This window comes from Cololabis saira, chromosome 24, assembly GCF_033807715.1.
Source record: "Cololabis saira isolate AMF1-May2022 chromosome 24, fColSai1.1, whole genome shotgun sequence".
Classification (NCBI taxonomy): Eukaryota; Metazoa; Chordata; class Actinopteri; order Beloniformes; family Belonidae; genus Cololabis; species Cololabis saira.
The window spans coordinates 25,258,392-25,275,500 of NC_084610.1; the positions used below are offsets into that span (position 1 = coordinate 25,258,392).

The following is a 17,109-nucleotide window of genomic DNA, read 5'->3' on the forward strand; positions in this document are numbered from 1 at the left end:
CTTGCTGCAATCAGGTGTCTTTGCTTACGGCAATGAAAACACTCACGGTCATCACCAATGGCGGAACAAACATTTTTAAGCACCAATTTCGACGTGCGTCTCCGTTCAGCAGTTGGGGATTGTGTAACTTTTAGAGGAAACACATTTTTATACGTTAGAATCAAGTTTCTAAAACCTTGTCCATTTGCTTCAGGGACAAATTCATAGGCGTGCAACACTGTTCTTTTCAAGTTAGCACTGCAACGGCAGAGACCAACACTAATTTAGTGCAGTAGCCATGCACTCAAAGGCACCAAAATAAGAGTCAACGTCTGACCGAAACGAAGGAACAAACATGGTGTGCTTTCTGACATCAACATGTGTGCTTTGAGGTGACGTAGCTATGGACACGGGTCAACTCTTTTCAAGAGCTCTGATCCGGAGATGCATCGCTTGCACTGACAGCTCTTTGTTGCGCGTCTCCACCTCCTGAATATGAAAGGGTTAAGCGGAGATCTTCGGGGGGACAGACCTGGTTGAGGTTCAGAAACTGGATCAAGGTCCACACTGGATCACTGAACACTTGAGCAACCTCTGCTACCTTCACATCCGCCCCGTCTACGGCGGTAGACGTTTCTAACAGCCTCTCAGACGTTAGCTGCTCTACTTCAGCTTTGTCAGTGCGTTTGTCCGGTTCTTCCTCTACAGACTACGGGACTGCCTCACTTCTGGAGCCTCTGGTGGTCAAATTAGGAATTGCAAAAGTTGGCCCTTGACTGACGAGTCTGTTGGAATGATGATGTATTCATTGTCTGTAACATGATTTGCTCTGAAAGAGAGAGATCTCTGCTTCCATCAGCTGAAGAAGGGAACATTCAGGAACAAAGGAGGTTGTGATTTAAGACTGGATGCAGTTTGACTTACAAGATAGCTGTCAATACTGGAGTCATCCTGGTCCTCAGACGTCACATCGTCACGTGTTTGAAGCTGAATTCTGCAGAAATGGAGAGAAAAGAGGATTGGTCTGCAGATGCTTGACTGTGATTGGTTGACAGGTCCAAGTAACAGCTTCTGAAGTCTTGTTGTGAAGTGATAACACTCTATGTACAGACGGCTGCTTCAGTCAGCCACTCAAACGGGTCAGTCAAGGTTAGCGTTATTCACCTTGAACTCTGCATCACAGACGATCTCTGCTGCACCTTAACTGCTTTATTCACGTTCTGTCTCTTCCTCTATTGTTTGTGTTCTGAACAAATTATTACAAACTTCTGAAATTGATTATTTTTGAATAATTAGCTCTGTTCTGAGCCTCATTTTTCACGCATCATTTGCATCACTGCCGACGCTGCACCGATCCGCCCGTTCCATTCATCCCTCACTCGTTACCAAGACCCTGAGACACTTGGACTCCCCCACTGATGCCAGGATCTGATCCCCGACCCAGGGAGGGTGCATGAGGTCCATGGTCTCTGATCTGGAGCTACTGATTCTCATCCCAGCTGCAAACCGCTCAATTGAGGGTAGGGCTGGGCGATATGGTCTTTTATTAATATCTCCATATTTTTAAGCCATGTCATGATACACGATATATATCTTGATATTTTGCCTTAGCCTTGAATTAACACTTTAATGCATACAATCACACCAGTATGATGATCTACATTAAAACACTCTTGTTCATACTGCATTAATATATGCTCATTTTAAACTTTCATGCAAAAAGGGGGAATGAGTCAAATTTACCAAAACTGTATTTATTAAACAGTTACTAAGCAGTGAATGGCACAGACATAAAAAGTGTAATTTCAAAACAGAAAGAGCACGTTGCATCTTTCTGACTCGCCGTCTGAAGAAAATCTGCTAAGAACATGTTCTGGTCCTGGTCTCACCTGGTTTTACCTGGGATGGTTTTACCTGGGATAGTTTTACCTGGGATAGTTTTACCTGGCATAGTTTTACCTGGGATGGTTTTACCTGGGATAGTTTTACCTGGGATAGTTTTACCAGGGATGGTTTTACCTGGGATAGTTTTACCTGGGATGGTTTTACCTGGGATGGTTTTACCTGGGATGGTTTTACCTGGGATGGTTTTACCTGGGATAGTTTTACCTGGGATGGTTTTACCTGGTTTTACCTGGGATGAGCTGCTCTGAGCAGGAGGGGCCCCTTTATATTTATAGAGCACCTTTATATTCAGACTAATTGTAGGTGTAGGGACTGCAATGTTTCATCGTCTCCTCCTTTACTTTGCATAACGTTCCCTTACTTTTAGAAATATGACGTCATATAGTCTTGTTTGACTTTGTTTCGATGATAGTGATTGATTTCATGCGGCCACATTTAAGCAACACTAGGTGATGTTTCTCAGCTCTGGAAGAGAAAGGCTCGGCGGCACCGACGCGTGTCGCACTGAGCGGATAGTTGGATCTGCATCAGCGCGGCGTGCAAGGAGAAAACATCCCTCAAGTCTTTACTAAACCGTCCCAGTGAGGGGAAAACATCCCTCCCTTTACTAAACCGTCCCAGTGAGGAGAAAACATCCCTCCCTTTACTAAACCGTCCCAGTGAGGAGAAAACATCCCTCCCTTTACTAAACCGTCCCAGTGAGGAGAAAACATCCCTCCCTTTACTAAACCGTCCCAGTGAGGGGAAAACATCCCTTCCTTTACTAAACCATCCCAGTGAGGAGAAAACATCCCTCCCTTTACTAAACCGTCCCAGTGAAGAGAAAACATCCCTGTCTTTACTAAACCATCCCAGTGAGGAGAAAACATCCCTCCCTTTACTAAACCGTCCCAGTGAGGAGAAAACATCCCTCCCTTTACTAAACCGTCCCAGTGAGGAGAAAACATCCCTCCCTTTACTAAACCGTCCCAGTGAGGAGAAAACATCCCTCCCTTTACTAAACCGTCCCAGTGAGGAGAAAACATCCCTCCCTTTACTAAACCGTCCCAGTGAGGAGAAAACATCCCTCCCTTTACTAAACCGTCCCAGTGAGGAGAAAACATCCCCCCCTTTACTAAACCGTCCCAGTGAGGAGAAAACATCCCTCCCTTTACTAAACCATCCCAATGAGGAGAAAACATCCCCTCCTATCTTTATTAAACCATCCCAGTGAGGAGAAAACATCCCTCCCGTCTTTATTAAACCATCCCAGTGAGGAGAAAACATCCCTCCCTTTACTAAACCGTCCCAGTGAGGAGAAAACATCCCTCCCTTTACTAAACTGTCCCAGTGAGGAGAAAACATCCCTCCCTTTACTAAACCGTCCCAGTGAGGAGAAAACATCCCTCCCTTTACTAAACCGTCCCAGTGAGGAGAAAACATCCCTCCCTTTACTAAACCGTCCCAGTGAGGAGAAAACATCCCTCCCTTTACTAAACCGTCCCAGTGAGGAGAAAACATCCCTCCCTTTACTAAACTGTCCCAGTGAGGAGAAAACATCCCTCCCTTAACTAAACCGTCCCAGTGAGGAGAAAACATCCCTCCCTTTACTAAACCGTCCCAGTGAGGGGAAAAGATCCCTCCCTTTACTAAACCGTCCCAGTGAGGAGAAAACATCCCTCCCTTTACTAAACCGTCCCAGTGAGGAGAAAACATCCCTCCCTTTACTAAACCGTCCCAGTGAGGAGAAAACATCCCTCCCTTTACTAAACCGTCCCAGTGAGGAGAAAACATCCCTCCCTTTACTAAACCGTCCCGGTGAGGAGAAAACATCCCTCAAGTCTTTACTAAATTATCCCAGTGAGGAGAAAACATCCCTCAAGTCTTTACTAAACCGTCCCGGTGAGGAGAAAACATCCCTCAAGTCTTTACTAAACCGTCCCAGTGAGGAGAAAACATCCCTCCCTTTACTAAACCGTCCCGGTGAGGAGAAAACATCCCTCCCTTTACTAAACCGTCCCAGTGAGGAGAAAACATCCCTCCCTTTACTAAACCGTCCCAGTGAGGAGAAAACATCCCTCCCTTTACTAAACTGTCCCAGTGAGGAGAAAACATCCCTCCCTTTACTAAACTGTCCCAGTGAGGAGAAAACATCCCTCCCTTTACTAAACCGTCCCAGTGAGGAGAAAACATCCCTCCCTTTACTAAACTGTCCCAGTGAAGAGAAAACATCCCTCCCTTTACTAAACTGTCCCAGTGAGGAGAAAACATCCCTCCCTTTACTAAACCGTCCCAGTGAGGAGAAAACATCCCTCCCTTTACTAAACCGTCCCAGTGAGGAGAAAACATCCCTCCCTTTACTAAACCATCCCAGTGAGGAGAAAACATCCCTCCCTTTACTAAACTGTCCCAGTGAGGAGAAAACATCCCTCCCTTTACTAAACCATCCCAGTGAGGAGAAAACATCCCTCCCTTTACTAAACTGTCCCAGTGAGGAGAAAACATCATGCATGTCTTATGGACATCAAAGACTGGATGTCCAGAAATTTCTTGCTTCTAAATTCAGATAAAACAGAGGTTATCATTCTTGGTCCAGAGCATCTTAGGAAGGGATTAGATGGTGTTTTGATGGCTTCCAGTGCAACTGTGAGAAACCTTGGTGTTGTTTTCCATCAGGATTTGTCATTTAAACCATATGTCAATCAGGTTTGTAAAATAGCGTTTTTCCATCTCCGTAATATTGCAAAGATTAGGAAAATCCTCTCGCAGCGTAATGCAGAAAAACTAGTTCATGCGTTTGTATCTTCTAGACCGGATTACTGTAATGTCTTATTAGTAGGATGTCCAAGTAATTTGCTGAATAGGCTCCAGCTGATCCAGAATGCAGCAGCACGAGTACTGACAGGAATCAGCAGGAGAGACCACGTCTCTTCAGTGTTAGCGTCGCTCCTTTGGCTACCTGTAAAATTCAGAATCCAATTTATATATAGATATATGGGCCGCTCGGTGGCGCAGTGGGTTAAGCAAGCGGCTCATATACTGAGGCTACAGTCCTCCTGCAGCCGTCGCAGGTTTAAATCCCAGCCTACGCACCTTTGCTGCATTTCATCCCCATTCTCTCTCTCTCTACCCCCTTCCTGTCTGCATCTTGAATAAAGGACCAAAATCTTTAAAATAAAAGATGAATATGTAACTCAGTTTTGAAACGTTAAGAGTCAGAAAAACACAATGTGGCACATTTAAAAAGATTTACCTCAGAAGTGACATCTTCCTGAGTGATGTCTTTGGTTCTGTCTGGACCTTAAGCTGTTTCATGACAGCAGGAATACACATGTTGTATGGTGGTGATGTGTGTGTAGTTCCAACAAGGGTTAGAACAAGGAGCTTTGGGCAATTAACACCTGAAATACCTTCATCTGAATTGATGGTTTCTTCTCTGTTGAGGTGAACAAACTCTCCAACAAAAGCCCCAGTAAGTAAACTGACCTGAGAGTCTGCAGGTTGTAGTCTGGATTCTCCACCAGATCAAACAGCTGCTTCACATCTGAATCCTGTAGCTCGTAGTTGAATCTCAGGTCCAGATGTTCCAGATGGGAGGGGTTGGACTTCAGAGCTGAGACCAGAGAAGAACAGCTGATCCCTGACAAACTGCAGCTCTGCAAACTGAACAAGGAAACTAGTGAAGAAGAACTCAGAGCAGTCAGATGGTCAGTGTGGATCAGTAGAAGATCAGCCTGATGTCTGCAGGTTAGTGTCAACACAACTTTCACATCAGATTCATCTGAACACACAACTAAAACATGTCTGACCTCAGATCCTCCAGTCTGCAGTCTGGACTCTCCAGAAATCCACTCAGATGTTTCACTCCTGAATCCTGCAGGTTCTTGTTGTAACTCAGGTCCAGAAGTTTCAGATGGGAGGGGTTGGACTTCAGCGCTGAGACCAGAGAAGAACAGCTGATCTCTGACAACCTGCAGCTCCTCAACCTGAATAAAGAAACAAGTAAATACAAATCAAATCAGATATGTTTCTTTCTTTACATCATTTCAGCTGACATGAAGACGTGGTTTCTGACGGAGATGTTACAACATTTAGGTTCATTTACCAGCCGCTGACTGGATGTTACCTAATTTATTCATCATCTCATACTCCGTCTGCTTTGTCATCAATTAACTTATGTCGATCAATTTTAATGCTTTGTCAGCAGTTCATGAAAATGTTCCCTTCCTTCCTGAAAATCCAGTGATCTTTATAAACCTCTTGAAAAGAGATGAAAGTTCACGAAGGCATGTTGTCCTTGAACCCCGTCCTCTTCTTTGTCCTCGTCTGAACGTCTCCGTCCTCGTCTGAACATCTCCGTCCTCGTCTGAACGTCTCCGTCCTCGTCTGAACGTCTCCGTCCTCGTCTGAACGTCTCCGTCCTCGTCTGAACGTCTCCGTCCTCGTCTGAACGTCTCCGTCCTCGTCTGAACGTCCTCGTCTGAACGTCTCCGTCCTCGTCTGAACGTCTCCGTCCTCGTCTGAACGTCCTCGTCTGAACGTCTCCGTCCTCGTCTGAACGTCTCCGTCTGAACGTCTCCGTCCTCGTCTGAACGTCTCTGTCCCCATCCTCAGCAGCTTCTTTCGGACCTGGTTCTGGTCCTGGTTCTGGTCCTGGTTCTGGTCCTGGTTCTGGTTCTGGTCCTGGTTCTGGTCCTGGTTCTGGTCCTGGTTCTGGACCTGTCTGGTTCTGTCCGACCGTCAGGACCGTGTGAATGTTCTAACAGAAGGGACTGATATTTGGATCACAGCAGGTTTGTGTCCAAATGAAAAGTGATTGAATGATGATGAAGCAGCAGGAAGTTGAGACAATGAACACACCTGAACCATCGATCAGATGAGTGGACTAAGGAGCAAGTTCAACATGGCCATCACCTCCTCCATCACCTCCTCCATCACCTCCTCCATCCTCACGATAAACACACCTGAACCATCAATCAGAGGAGTGGACTAAAGAGCAAGTTCAACACGGCCAGACTTTCAGGAGCTGGACTGACAAACTGAACTAGAATCAGAACTCCTGGAGTTGACGGAGCTTGTAAACTTCCTGTGTTAAGCAGCTTTCCCTCTTAACTCTTGAACAGTTGAACATGAACCCTCAGCTGAGACCGGCTCAGAGCCGTTGATCCAACAGTCAGTTCGATTACATGCACATCTGAATCCAGCTGTTGGCAACAATCTAGCTAAAGATTAAACTGGAGTTTCAGTGAAATCTGAGTATAAATGCACAAGAAGACAATCAATTATTGAGTGAGGTGCGTTCGACTCCGGGACACTAGGTGGCGCCACATACACTTTCATGTTGGCGTTCTTCCAGTACAATTAGTAAACAAGCGTGAAGGAGGACAACATGCAAAAAAATATACTGTACTGCTCTGTAAATGTCGTACATACTAAGCCTGATCATGTTGCAGGTAAGATCTAGCAAACCTCCCTCTACGTCTACTTCTACTTCTTACCGTGTTGTTGTGATGCCTGACTGTTATTATTCCTGCAGCTTGTCACTTCCTGAAGGGAGAGCCCGGGTCAGTCAGTAGCTCGGCTAAGCGTGGGTTGTGTATACATGCTGAAATAACTCGGATTAGGACGCTTTATCTGGAAACAAAAGCTCGATCTCAAGAGCTGCAGTTCAGTTTGTCTACAGCTCCGCTAAGGTGTATACATTTAAAAATTCGATATAGGTCGGATTAAGACAACAATTCAACTTTCTGTTCTTTTGCATGTAAACGTTCTGACTGGGTTCTGGTCAAAAGTTCCGGTAAAAAGCTTCAGATTATAATAATAATAATAATAATAATAATAATAATACATTTTATTTATATAGCGCTTTTCAGGGAACTCAAAGACGCTTTACATTAATAACAAAACACATAGTACAAATTACAATACAATAATCAATTAATTAATTATTAATTGATTAATTAATCAATGACGGATCAATGTGTTCATTAGTTAAATATCATCAGACCAACAGGATATTTTGGTTCAGTTTTACAATTTAAACACCAACATTTCATTGATATCGTCTCAACATGCAGTTCACTGCCGTTTTCCATCCAGAGTCAGTGATTTACTAAAGCAGGTTTTCATCTGGTCAAACATGTTGGTGATTAATGACTGAAGACACTGAGCTCCAAGTGTTGGTTTTCATCACCTCCCTGTCTGAAATCAGGGGAAGAAAACACAGCAGCTTCCACCTCTGGATGAAGTTCTCTGGAGTTTCAGGAAGGGAGGGGAGCTGATCCAACTGCTCCTGATCCAGCTGATCCAGTTCATCCAGCTGTTCCAGCTGATACTGATCCAGCTGTTCCAGCTGATCCAGCTGATCCAGCTGTTCCTGATCCAGCTGTTCCAGCTGATCCAGCTGTTCCAGCTGTTCCAGCTGTTCCAGCTGTTGAAACTACTGATGGAAGATCTCACAGAAGCTCAGAACGTCAGTTAGAAAATCACATTTGAGCTGATTCATCTTCATGTCTGATCTAAACTGGTTTCTCTTCCTGTTTACAACCCGAGAAGAGTTAGAATAAAAAACTTACCAAAACATAGTAAAATAAGCTGATTCTTCTGAGGGTTTTAAATGAATTCTCCAGATGTTCAGCCAGAATATTTACAAAATAAACTAAATAAGAGAGATTTTTGATGTCATTTTTTTTTTTTTTTAATGTTTGTGATAAAAAATGTTACATCTGGATGAGTGTAGAAACTTCTCCATGAACTGACCTCAGAGTCTCCAGTCTACAGTTTGGACTTTTCAGTCCATCACACAGAATCTTCACTCCTGAATACTTCAGGCGGCTCTGACTCAGGTTCAGTTCTGTCAGATGGGAGGGGTCGGACTTCAGAGCGGACGCAATGGCTTCATAGTGAGTCTTTGAGAGTTCACGACCAACAAATCTGTGATGAGAGAAAATATGATGTCAGTTCTAATAAAATCTGTTATAAACAAACTGAAGACAAAACAGACGTCTCATCTGCAGATGAAGGAACATGGCGTTACATTCAGGCTCCAATAATGTCAGTCATCTGATCCCCCAGTCACAAACATCTGATTTAGGAAAAAACAACTTTAACTTTCAATATTGAATGAAAATGAACAAGTGGTGGAGCTGAACTTTCCCCAAGTATTCAGCTAAATGATCTTTAAAAAAATATTTACTTCTTTCTTGACCCTTATATTTGTTTTTTTTTTGTTGTTGTTTTTGTATATTGTGTTCAGGTCTCTCTAAATAATTTTCCTCACTGTAGTCCGCTAAATTCTAATTATGTTAATTTGAAAAGGATTTTATAACTCTCTCCAGATTTATGTTCAACGACAATGGCTTCTCTATTACTATTGCTGATGTCTTATCTTCTTGGTGTAACCTGTGTCTTGTAGTTCCCTTTAGTAGGGATTCTATACTCTTGACCTTGGCGTTTATTATTTAATCTACAATATTCAAAAATATAAAACACCAACAGCTAATCACAGGTTCACTCAGCTCTAAATTCTCACAGGTTCAGGAAGGGATTGGAAGTAGCAATTCAAGAACTCCAGCCCACATAAAACACACTCAACCACTTCTTTAAAAGAAAATGTGATAAGACACAAATTTATTGATACACACTATTCTAATTGTCTCTTTTTCTTATTCATTTCCAACAGAAAGTTTGCTTATGACGTCACTTTTTTTTAAGTCTCTGGTTACCTTGGGCCCAAGAACAAAAAATACCTGAGATCTCAGTGGAAAAAGTATCAAAATAAAATATTAAACTCTTTAGATGGGTTCTTCTGATTTTGTCCTTACTGTCCCTGGGAACAGTGCAGCATCCACAACTCCGCGTCCTGATAGGATGAAGGCACCCTCAAGCAGCGGGATGATTTTTGGATCACAGAAGGGACAGCTCCACTATGCCGGTGAAATCTTCCCTCGAAAAAAACAGCCAGGATATCTTGATGGAAACACCCATTAGGGTTCGCATGAAGTTCACTTGCACAGCTAATTCAACTGCTTAACACTTCCTCTCTGTCCGTGCTGCTTGTGCAGCTTGCAGCTTGCAGAGAGACGAGTTTCTGTGGCTGTGTTTGGCCGCATGTGGCAGGCAGCTAACGTCTGTGCACGAGGTGCGTTCACGGACAGTGGGAATTTTTAGCATCACATCATACACAACACTTGGACTTGCGTGTGTGGTGTTTAAGGACCCTAGGAAATGAATTAAAATAAATAAAAAAATAAAATAACAAAATAACCCCGGTTACACTCTCCCCCTCTAAACCGCATGAGTCTCTGCATGCACGTCTGGCTTATCTGTATTTATGTGCAAGGGTGCAGTGTGGGAAAATACAGTCCCTAATGTCTGGAAAAACGAACTAATGGCCAAAATCAAAGGTTCTCCTAACTCATCATAAGTGAGTTTGTGAGGTTGGTGCCTGTCTCTAGAGGAACGCCCCAACTCTAGGGGCTCAGAATCTGGACTCTCAGATGATGGCCCTGCCCCTCCTCGACCTTTCCCCGACCCTGCACCCCAACCTGGGACTTGCTGATTGGGCTGGAGCTTCGGGAGCTGCGTGCTGGCCTGCGGTCCCCACCCCTGGTCATCCCGCTGCTTCTTCCACCTGCCTGCTGTGCTGTTGCCGTCCCTGACCCACCAGTCTGGCCTTCAGCAGGAGGGTCCCCCCTTATGATCCTGGTCCTGCTCAAGGTTTCTTCCCTCCTAAAGGGGAGTTTTTCTTGCCACTGTTTGGCTTAAGGTTTTTCTCCCACTAGGGGAGTTTTTACCTGCCATTGTTTATGTAATAACTGCTCGGGGGTCATGTTCTGGGTGTGGGTCTCTGGAAAGCGTCTAGAGACAACTTTTGTTGTATTAGACGCTATATAAATAAAATTGAATTGAATTGAATTGAATTGATACATTCCCATGGTCTGCAACTGTGGGCTCTGTTGTGACGTGACCTGTGCTATCTCTGACAGGTGATTCGCCTGTCACATAAGCTTCTGGGATATCAATAAACAACATGATCAGGGGCTTATCAGTGTGGAGTAGAACGTGTCACAGCACCATTTCTCTCTGAGCTAGCAAGAACATCTGACGGGGGTGTGTGGCTAGGTTCAGCAGGAGTGTGAGAATTCTGTGGCATAAAGGCAGGGATATCGGGGTTTAACACCCTTGAGAGTGGCCGACGTTCAGTGGAATCTCCTTCAATGTGTATGAAAGGCTCTCTAGTGTTAATTTCTGGCAATTGCGTGCTAGGATACAGTTCATCGTCATCACTGCTCATGTCATCCTCTTGATCATCAGCATCCCTTTGTGTGTCCTTTGTTGTTTTGTCCCTCAGTCTCATTTTCCTTGGTACATCAGTGTGAAAACCATACTCCTGGGTCACTTTTGCAGGGAGAAACCCACACGGCAAAAGGAGGTCTCGGTGCAATGTACGACGAGGTCCTTGTCCTGTTTCAGGTTTCACTACGTAGACGGGACTATCTCCGATCCGTTTTACAACAACATAGATTCTCTGCTCCCATCGATCTGCAAGTTTATGTTTTCCCCTGACGTTAACATTCCTTACTAAGACTCTATCTCCCTCAGAGAGATCTGCTGCCTTGACTCTCTGGTCAAATCTAGCCTTGTTCTTTTCCCCCATTTTCTGAGAACTCTTAGTAGCTAGTGCATAGCTCTCTTGGCAGGCGTTGACAAAGGCTTTTGACATACTCTGAGTGGGTCTTATGGTTTCCCATATCAGGTTGGATTCCTAGGATTAGGTTGAATGGCAGTCTGGGCTGCCTCCCAAACATTAGTTCATAAGGTGAGTAGCCTGTTGTGTCATTCCTTGTGCAATTATATGCATGGACCAGGGGTTTGACAAAGTGTTTGTCCCTCTCTTCCAGGGTCCCTAGCATATCCAGGAGTGTCCGGTTAAATCGTTCCACCGGGTTCCCACGGGGGTGGTATGGGGTGGTGCGTACTTTGTTAGCTCCTATCAGTGTGCAGAGCTCTCTGATAGTCTGAGATTCAAAGTCTCTGCCCTGGTCACTGAGCAGACGACTAGGGAATCCATAGTGGACAATAAAATGTTCCCACAAGGCTTTTGCAATAGTCTTTGCTTTTTGGTCCTTAGTTGGCACCGCAACAGCAAATTTTGTAAAGTGGTCAGTGATAACTAATACGTTTCTAGTGTCTCTATTATCTGGCTCAATGGACAGATAATCTATGCACAGAAGTTCAAGTGTGTACGTAGCAGAGATGTTTTCTAAGGGTGCAGCTCTTTGAGGCACTGCCTTCCTTCTGAAACAGCGCTCACATTTTTTGCATTTTTCTTCAATAGTTCTGGCATATTCTTGGCCAGTAGAATCTGGCACGAGCAAGGTGTAAAGCACGCTCAGAACCAAGATGGCCGACATCATCATGCACTCCCTGTAATGCCTGTTCTCTGAACTGCTCAGGCAAGACTAACTGGTAGACATGACTGCCCCGCTCTACTCATCTCCTGTACAGTACAGCGTCCCTGAGTTCAAGTCTTTTCCATTCCCTGAGAAGGAGTTTGACATCGAAGTTTTCAAGATTTGTTTCTCTAAAGCTGGGTTTTACCCCTCTCTCCAAAAAGGTGATAACCCGAGAGATAGATGGATCATGCTTTTGAGCATTACACCAATCAGAAGTTGTCATGGATGGCAATTTGTCTTCACCAAAGACACCAAGTACCAAGGAAGGGTCGATAACCAGAGATTCTGCTGCAATAGGTTGTTCTGGATTATGATGGTGTTCACCCCCAACTGCTATGAGATGGCGTTGACATAAGGCGGAGAACACTTCATGACTCATGTCATCTCTTGAATCCAAGAGTCGTCTTTTCATATCCTCAATTCTTTCCCTCTCTTCAAGGAAAGCTTCGTCCTCTCTGGGTGGGTCTTGAGGCCGGCGGGATAACCCATCTGCATCCCCGTTGGCATGCCCTGCTCTATATTTGATGGTGAACTGGTAGGTGGAAAGGGCAGCCAACCAACGATGTCCAGCAGCATCTAGCTTTGCAGATTTTAGCACATATGTGAGGGGGTTGTTGTCTGTAAGTACAGTGAAGCTTGTACCATAAAGGTAATCGTGGAACTTCTCACTAACAGCCCATTAACAGCTCCCAAGCCTTCACGACAAGCATCAGTATGTAAGATATACGGTAGTTGTGGGTTCGCAAAGGCAAGGACAGGTGAGGATGTCAATTTTTCGATGACATTTTGGAATGCATTCTCGCACTCAGGTGTCCATTCCTCCCTGAAGAGTGCATCAGAGCTGAAAAGAGATTTGGGGTGGTCTCTCTTATATGCTTTGCCCCTTTTCTTTGCTTGATAGTAGCCTGCTGTCAGGTTGTTCAGAGGTTTGGCTATCTGGGAATACCCTTTGAGGAAGCGTCGATAGTACCCAGCAAAGCCTAAAAAACACTTCAACTTCTTCCTGGTTGAAGGGCGAGGCCAGTCTCTCAAGGCAGACACCTTGTCAGGGTCAGTGTGGACTCCTTGAGCATCGACCACATGACCAAGGTATTTAACTGAGGACTTGAAGAAATTGCACTTTTCTGGAGACAGTTTTAAGCCATAGTCCTTTAGACGGTTCAGCACTTTCATGAGCCGTGCTTCGTGCTCTTCCAATGTATCGGAGAACACAATTAAATCATCCAGAAACACAAGTACCTCATTTAAGTGCAGGTCACCAACACACTTCTCCATGAGGCGTTGGAAGGTGCTGGGAGCATTTGTGACACCCTGTGGCATGCGATTGAATTCAAAGAAGCCTAGGGGACACACAAAAGCGGTTTGGGGCTTATCTTCTTCAGCCATCTCAACTTGATAATAACCAGATTTGAGATCCATTACAGAAAACCATTTGGCACCGCTGAGGGCCGCAAATGTCTCTTCAATGTTCGGGATTGACTTAAGCTTGTTGACGATGCACTCTTTAAATTGTTCAGGGATTGGTGAATCGTCAAGGTTAAACTGGAGATCGCCACTCTCAGGCTTGTCTTGAGAAGACATCCTTTGTTCATCTCCAAGTGGTGTGATGTGCTGAGCTGCACAGATTTGAGCAATGATACATTTTGGTTGCAGAGAAACACTGTGTTCAACCAGGTTGCGCAGAACAACAGGGACCCTGCTGCTTGATTTAAAGGGGATATCAATCAGAGCAGCTTCAAGGAAAAGGCCGCCTGGCAACCCGTGGTGTTCGTGTGGTTCAAGCACGAATGTACTCTGGCTGTTCTTTTTCGGCCTGGCATCACCCATGACACAGAACCTTCGTTTTGGAGCAATAGTGATGGAGTCATTTCCATGTAACCTGACGGGACATGAGTGGTTGTCAGTCTCCTGTGTCTGGGCAATGTGCTGGAAGATCTTTACAAATTCCTTGGAATTGAATTTGTGAATGAACTTTGGGCCATCTTGTTCAAGAACGTGCTCGTAGAGTGGTAATAGCACATTTGTACCAATCAGCAGGGGGATTATACGGTTGAAATCACAATCAGGGACTACAAGTGCTAACACATCTAGGTCCTCATCTCTGCCAGTAACGCGCTGGGGAAAGATAACATGAGCTTCTATGTAGCCAAGATAGGGAACAAGCTGTCCACCAGCTCCCTCAATTTCCAAGAGAGCACGAATTGGATGGATCGGTAGGTGAGATAGATGGTCTCTATGAAAGCGCTCAGAAACTGTTGTGACTTGTGACCCGGTGTCCATAATGGACTCACATTGGGTACCTTCCAGGAAAACTGAGGCTGCACAACGAAGACCTATAAGTCCTGGAGGTATGAGTTGCTTTGCCTCATCATTAGTTGTGTGTCATAATTGTTCCTTGTGTCTCAGTGCCATTGATCAGTTCATTGGGAAGGAGGTAATCTGGGGTTACAGCTCCCGAGTGTCCCCCAGCAGGAGCTGCTACCAGTATAAAGCAAAGGGTGAGGCTGCTTGTTGAACTTGTCTCGCCTCTCTCTGAGTTCTGCATTCTTGCTATGAACTAGTGTGGGGTTTGGTTCATTTGAACACTGTGCGGCAATGTGATTGTCCTGCCCACACTTAAAGCAGAACCATGCCCGTGGCATTCCAGGGACTCTAAAAGGTTTCTTCACATCATTGCTGCTAATTGCAAGACAGGCTTTCTTCTGAACACCCTCACTTTGTTTTTGACTTTCGGATAGCTTTTCGACTTGCTTCGTTAGTTCAACTATCCTATTCTCAAGCTTGGAGGTTTCATCTTGTTTTTGTTTTGGCACTGAGTGGGGGGAAATGTCATGATGTCACACCAAAAGCTAATCACAGGTTCACAGAAAGTTTGCTTTTTACCTTGGTTACCTTGGGCCCAAGAACAAACAATACCTGAGATCTCAGTGGAAAAAGTATCAAAATAAAATATTAAACTCTTTAGATGGGTTCTTCTGATTTTGTCCTTACTGTCCCTGGGAACAGTGCAGCATCCACAACTCCGCGTCCTGATAGGATGAAGGCACCCTCAAGCAGCGGGATGATTTTTGGATCACAGAAGGGACAGCTCCACTATGCCGGTGAAATCTTCCCTCGAAAAAACAGCCAGGATATCTTGATGGAAACACCCATTAGGGTTCCGCATGAAGTTCACTTCCACAGCTAATTCGACTGCTTAACACTTCCTCTCTGTCCGTGCTGCTTGCGCAGCTTGCAGCTTGCAGCTTGCAGAGAGACGAGTTTCTGTGTCTGTGTTTGGCCGCATGTGGCAGGCAACTAATGTCTGTGCACGAGGTGCGTTCACGGACAGTGGGAATTTTTAGCATCACATCGTACACAACACTTGGGCTTGCGTGTGTGGTGTTTAAGGACCCTAGGAAATGAATTAAAATAAATAAAAAAAATAAAATAAAAAAATAACCCCGGTTACATTGGAATTAGTTGAACACACACCTGAATGATCCAGACCAGCAAATGACCAAAACATCTGCATTTATAGAGGTCTGTTCACCTGCTGGTGAAAATGTCATTAATGACTGATGATTATTGATCTTCAATCAATAAATACCCAGATGAAATAAATTATATATTATTGTTCATTTGAGGTTTTATTTATCCAATAATATAAGATTATTTTACTACATTTTGTGTAAATACAAGATTAAAGAGGGGAACCCACTTTTTCACATGACGGTATCCAGGAATATTCAGATGAAGAATGAAATATTTGTAAAGTGCAGTGCAGATGTTAGAGGGCTGCACGTGTACAATATTCTTAATGCATGATTAACGCGCAGGATAAAAAAAAACAAAAAAAAAACGCGCATTATATAATTTCTGGAGGTCAACGGCACCCGTAGCTTGAGGAAAAGTATGGTAGACGACTGCGTGAACTTTTTTGAAAAGCGAGCAAAGATGGATAATAATGTGGCAGTATGATGTCCTGCTGTGCGCAATTCTACCACAGGTAGAATTGCACTCAATTTCAGGCCTCAGCCTATTAGCACGGAGGGTGAGGGAATAAAAGGCGGTTGTGTTCCCTCCCCTCGCCCTCTCACTTCCTGGTTCCAAGCTCTTCCGGTTTCCCGGCGTTTCCTTCGCAGCGTTCAGTGCAGGTAGGTAAAACGGCTGTACTGCCTGCAGGTTGCTTCAGCATCTTTTAGCTTTTGGGTGTAATAGCCCGCTTTGTGTTTTTAGTGGTCCATTGTGGTCTAGTGGATGGTGGCGATCCTCTCTATGCATGTTACAAGCTTTGAAAAGACAAGGTACGGACACTTAAATTTATTGTGCCACTCCTAGGGTGGTTTACCTGCTCCAGTGTTAAACAACTCACCTGTCCGTTTTTCATAGTGCTTCCTGAACGCATCGCCAGCGCACCACAACACGGAGCTGTGTAAAGCCTCCTCGGTTCTCATAACCGGAGGACAACTGCTAAAAAAGACCCGTGGCCACTGACTGAACTCAAGATAAGGACAGGGGACACTGCTGCTTCGCATGCCCTTTTTATTTGTGTGATTTGTTTGCTGTGGACTTCATTTGCTGTGCTCCGTTTCCTTTTTTGCTTTGCCTGTCTCCCGGCTCAACTCCGACGCCGCTGTGAGCATATTGCTTGCGGGAGCTGGGTGTTCTAGTCCTGGTCCCGGGCTTCTTTCCCCGAGCCGCAGACCCGGGCTGTAGTCTCCCTGTCTGGGCTGCGTGTGTGGGTGTTTGTGACAGAAGTTTGTAGCAGTTGCTGCAACAGTGTGGATGAGAGTGAGTGAGTGAGTTT

The 17,109-nt window shown here is 44.7% G+C and overlaps 1 protein-coding gene across 1 annotated transcript in view; it reads right to left on the reverse strand.

Moving 5' to 3' along the window:
- Positions 1-16,756, reverse strand: part of LOC133425135 (NACHT, LRR and PYD domains-containing protein 12-like) — a 105,721-nt gene extending 88,965 nt beyond the window's left edge. The window contains exons 1-5 of the mRNA XM_061715815.1: positions 16,675-16,756; positions 13,126-13,660; positions 8,623-8,796; positions 5,350-5,526; positions 904-973 (exon numbers count right to left, since the gene is read on the reverse strand). Of these exons, the coding sequence (XP_061571799.1) occupies positions 904-973; positions 5,350-5,526; positions 8,623-8,796; positions 13,126-13,660; positions 16,675-16,756 (1,038 nt within the window). The remainder of the gene's footprint in view (positions 1-903; positions 974-5,349; positions 5,527-8,622; positions 8,797-13,125; positions 13,661-16,674) is intronic.
- Positions 16,757-17,109: the final 353 nt, after the last annotated feature.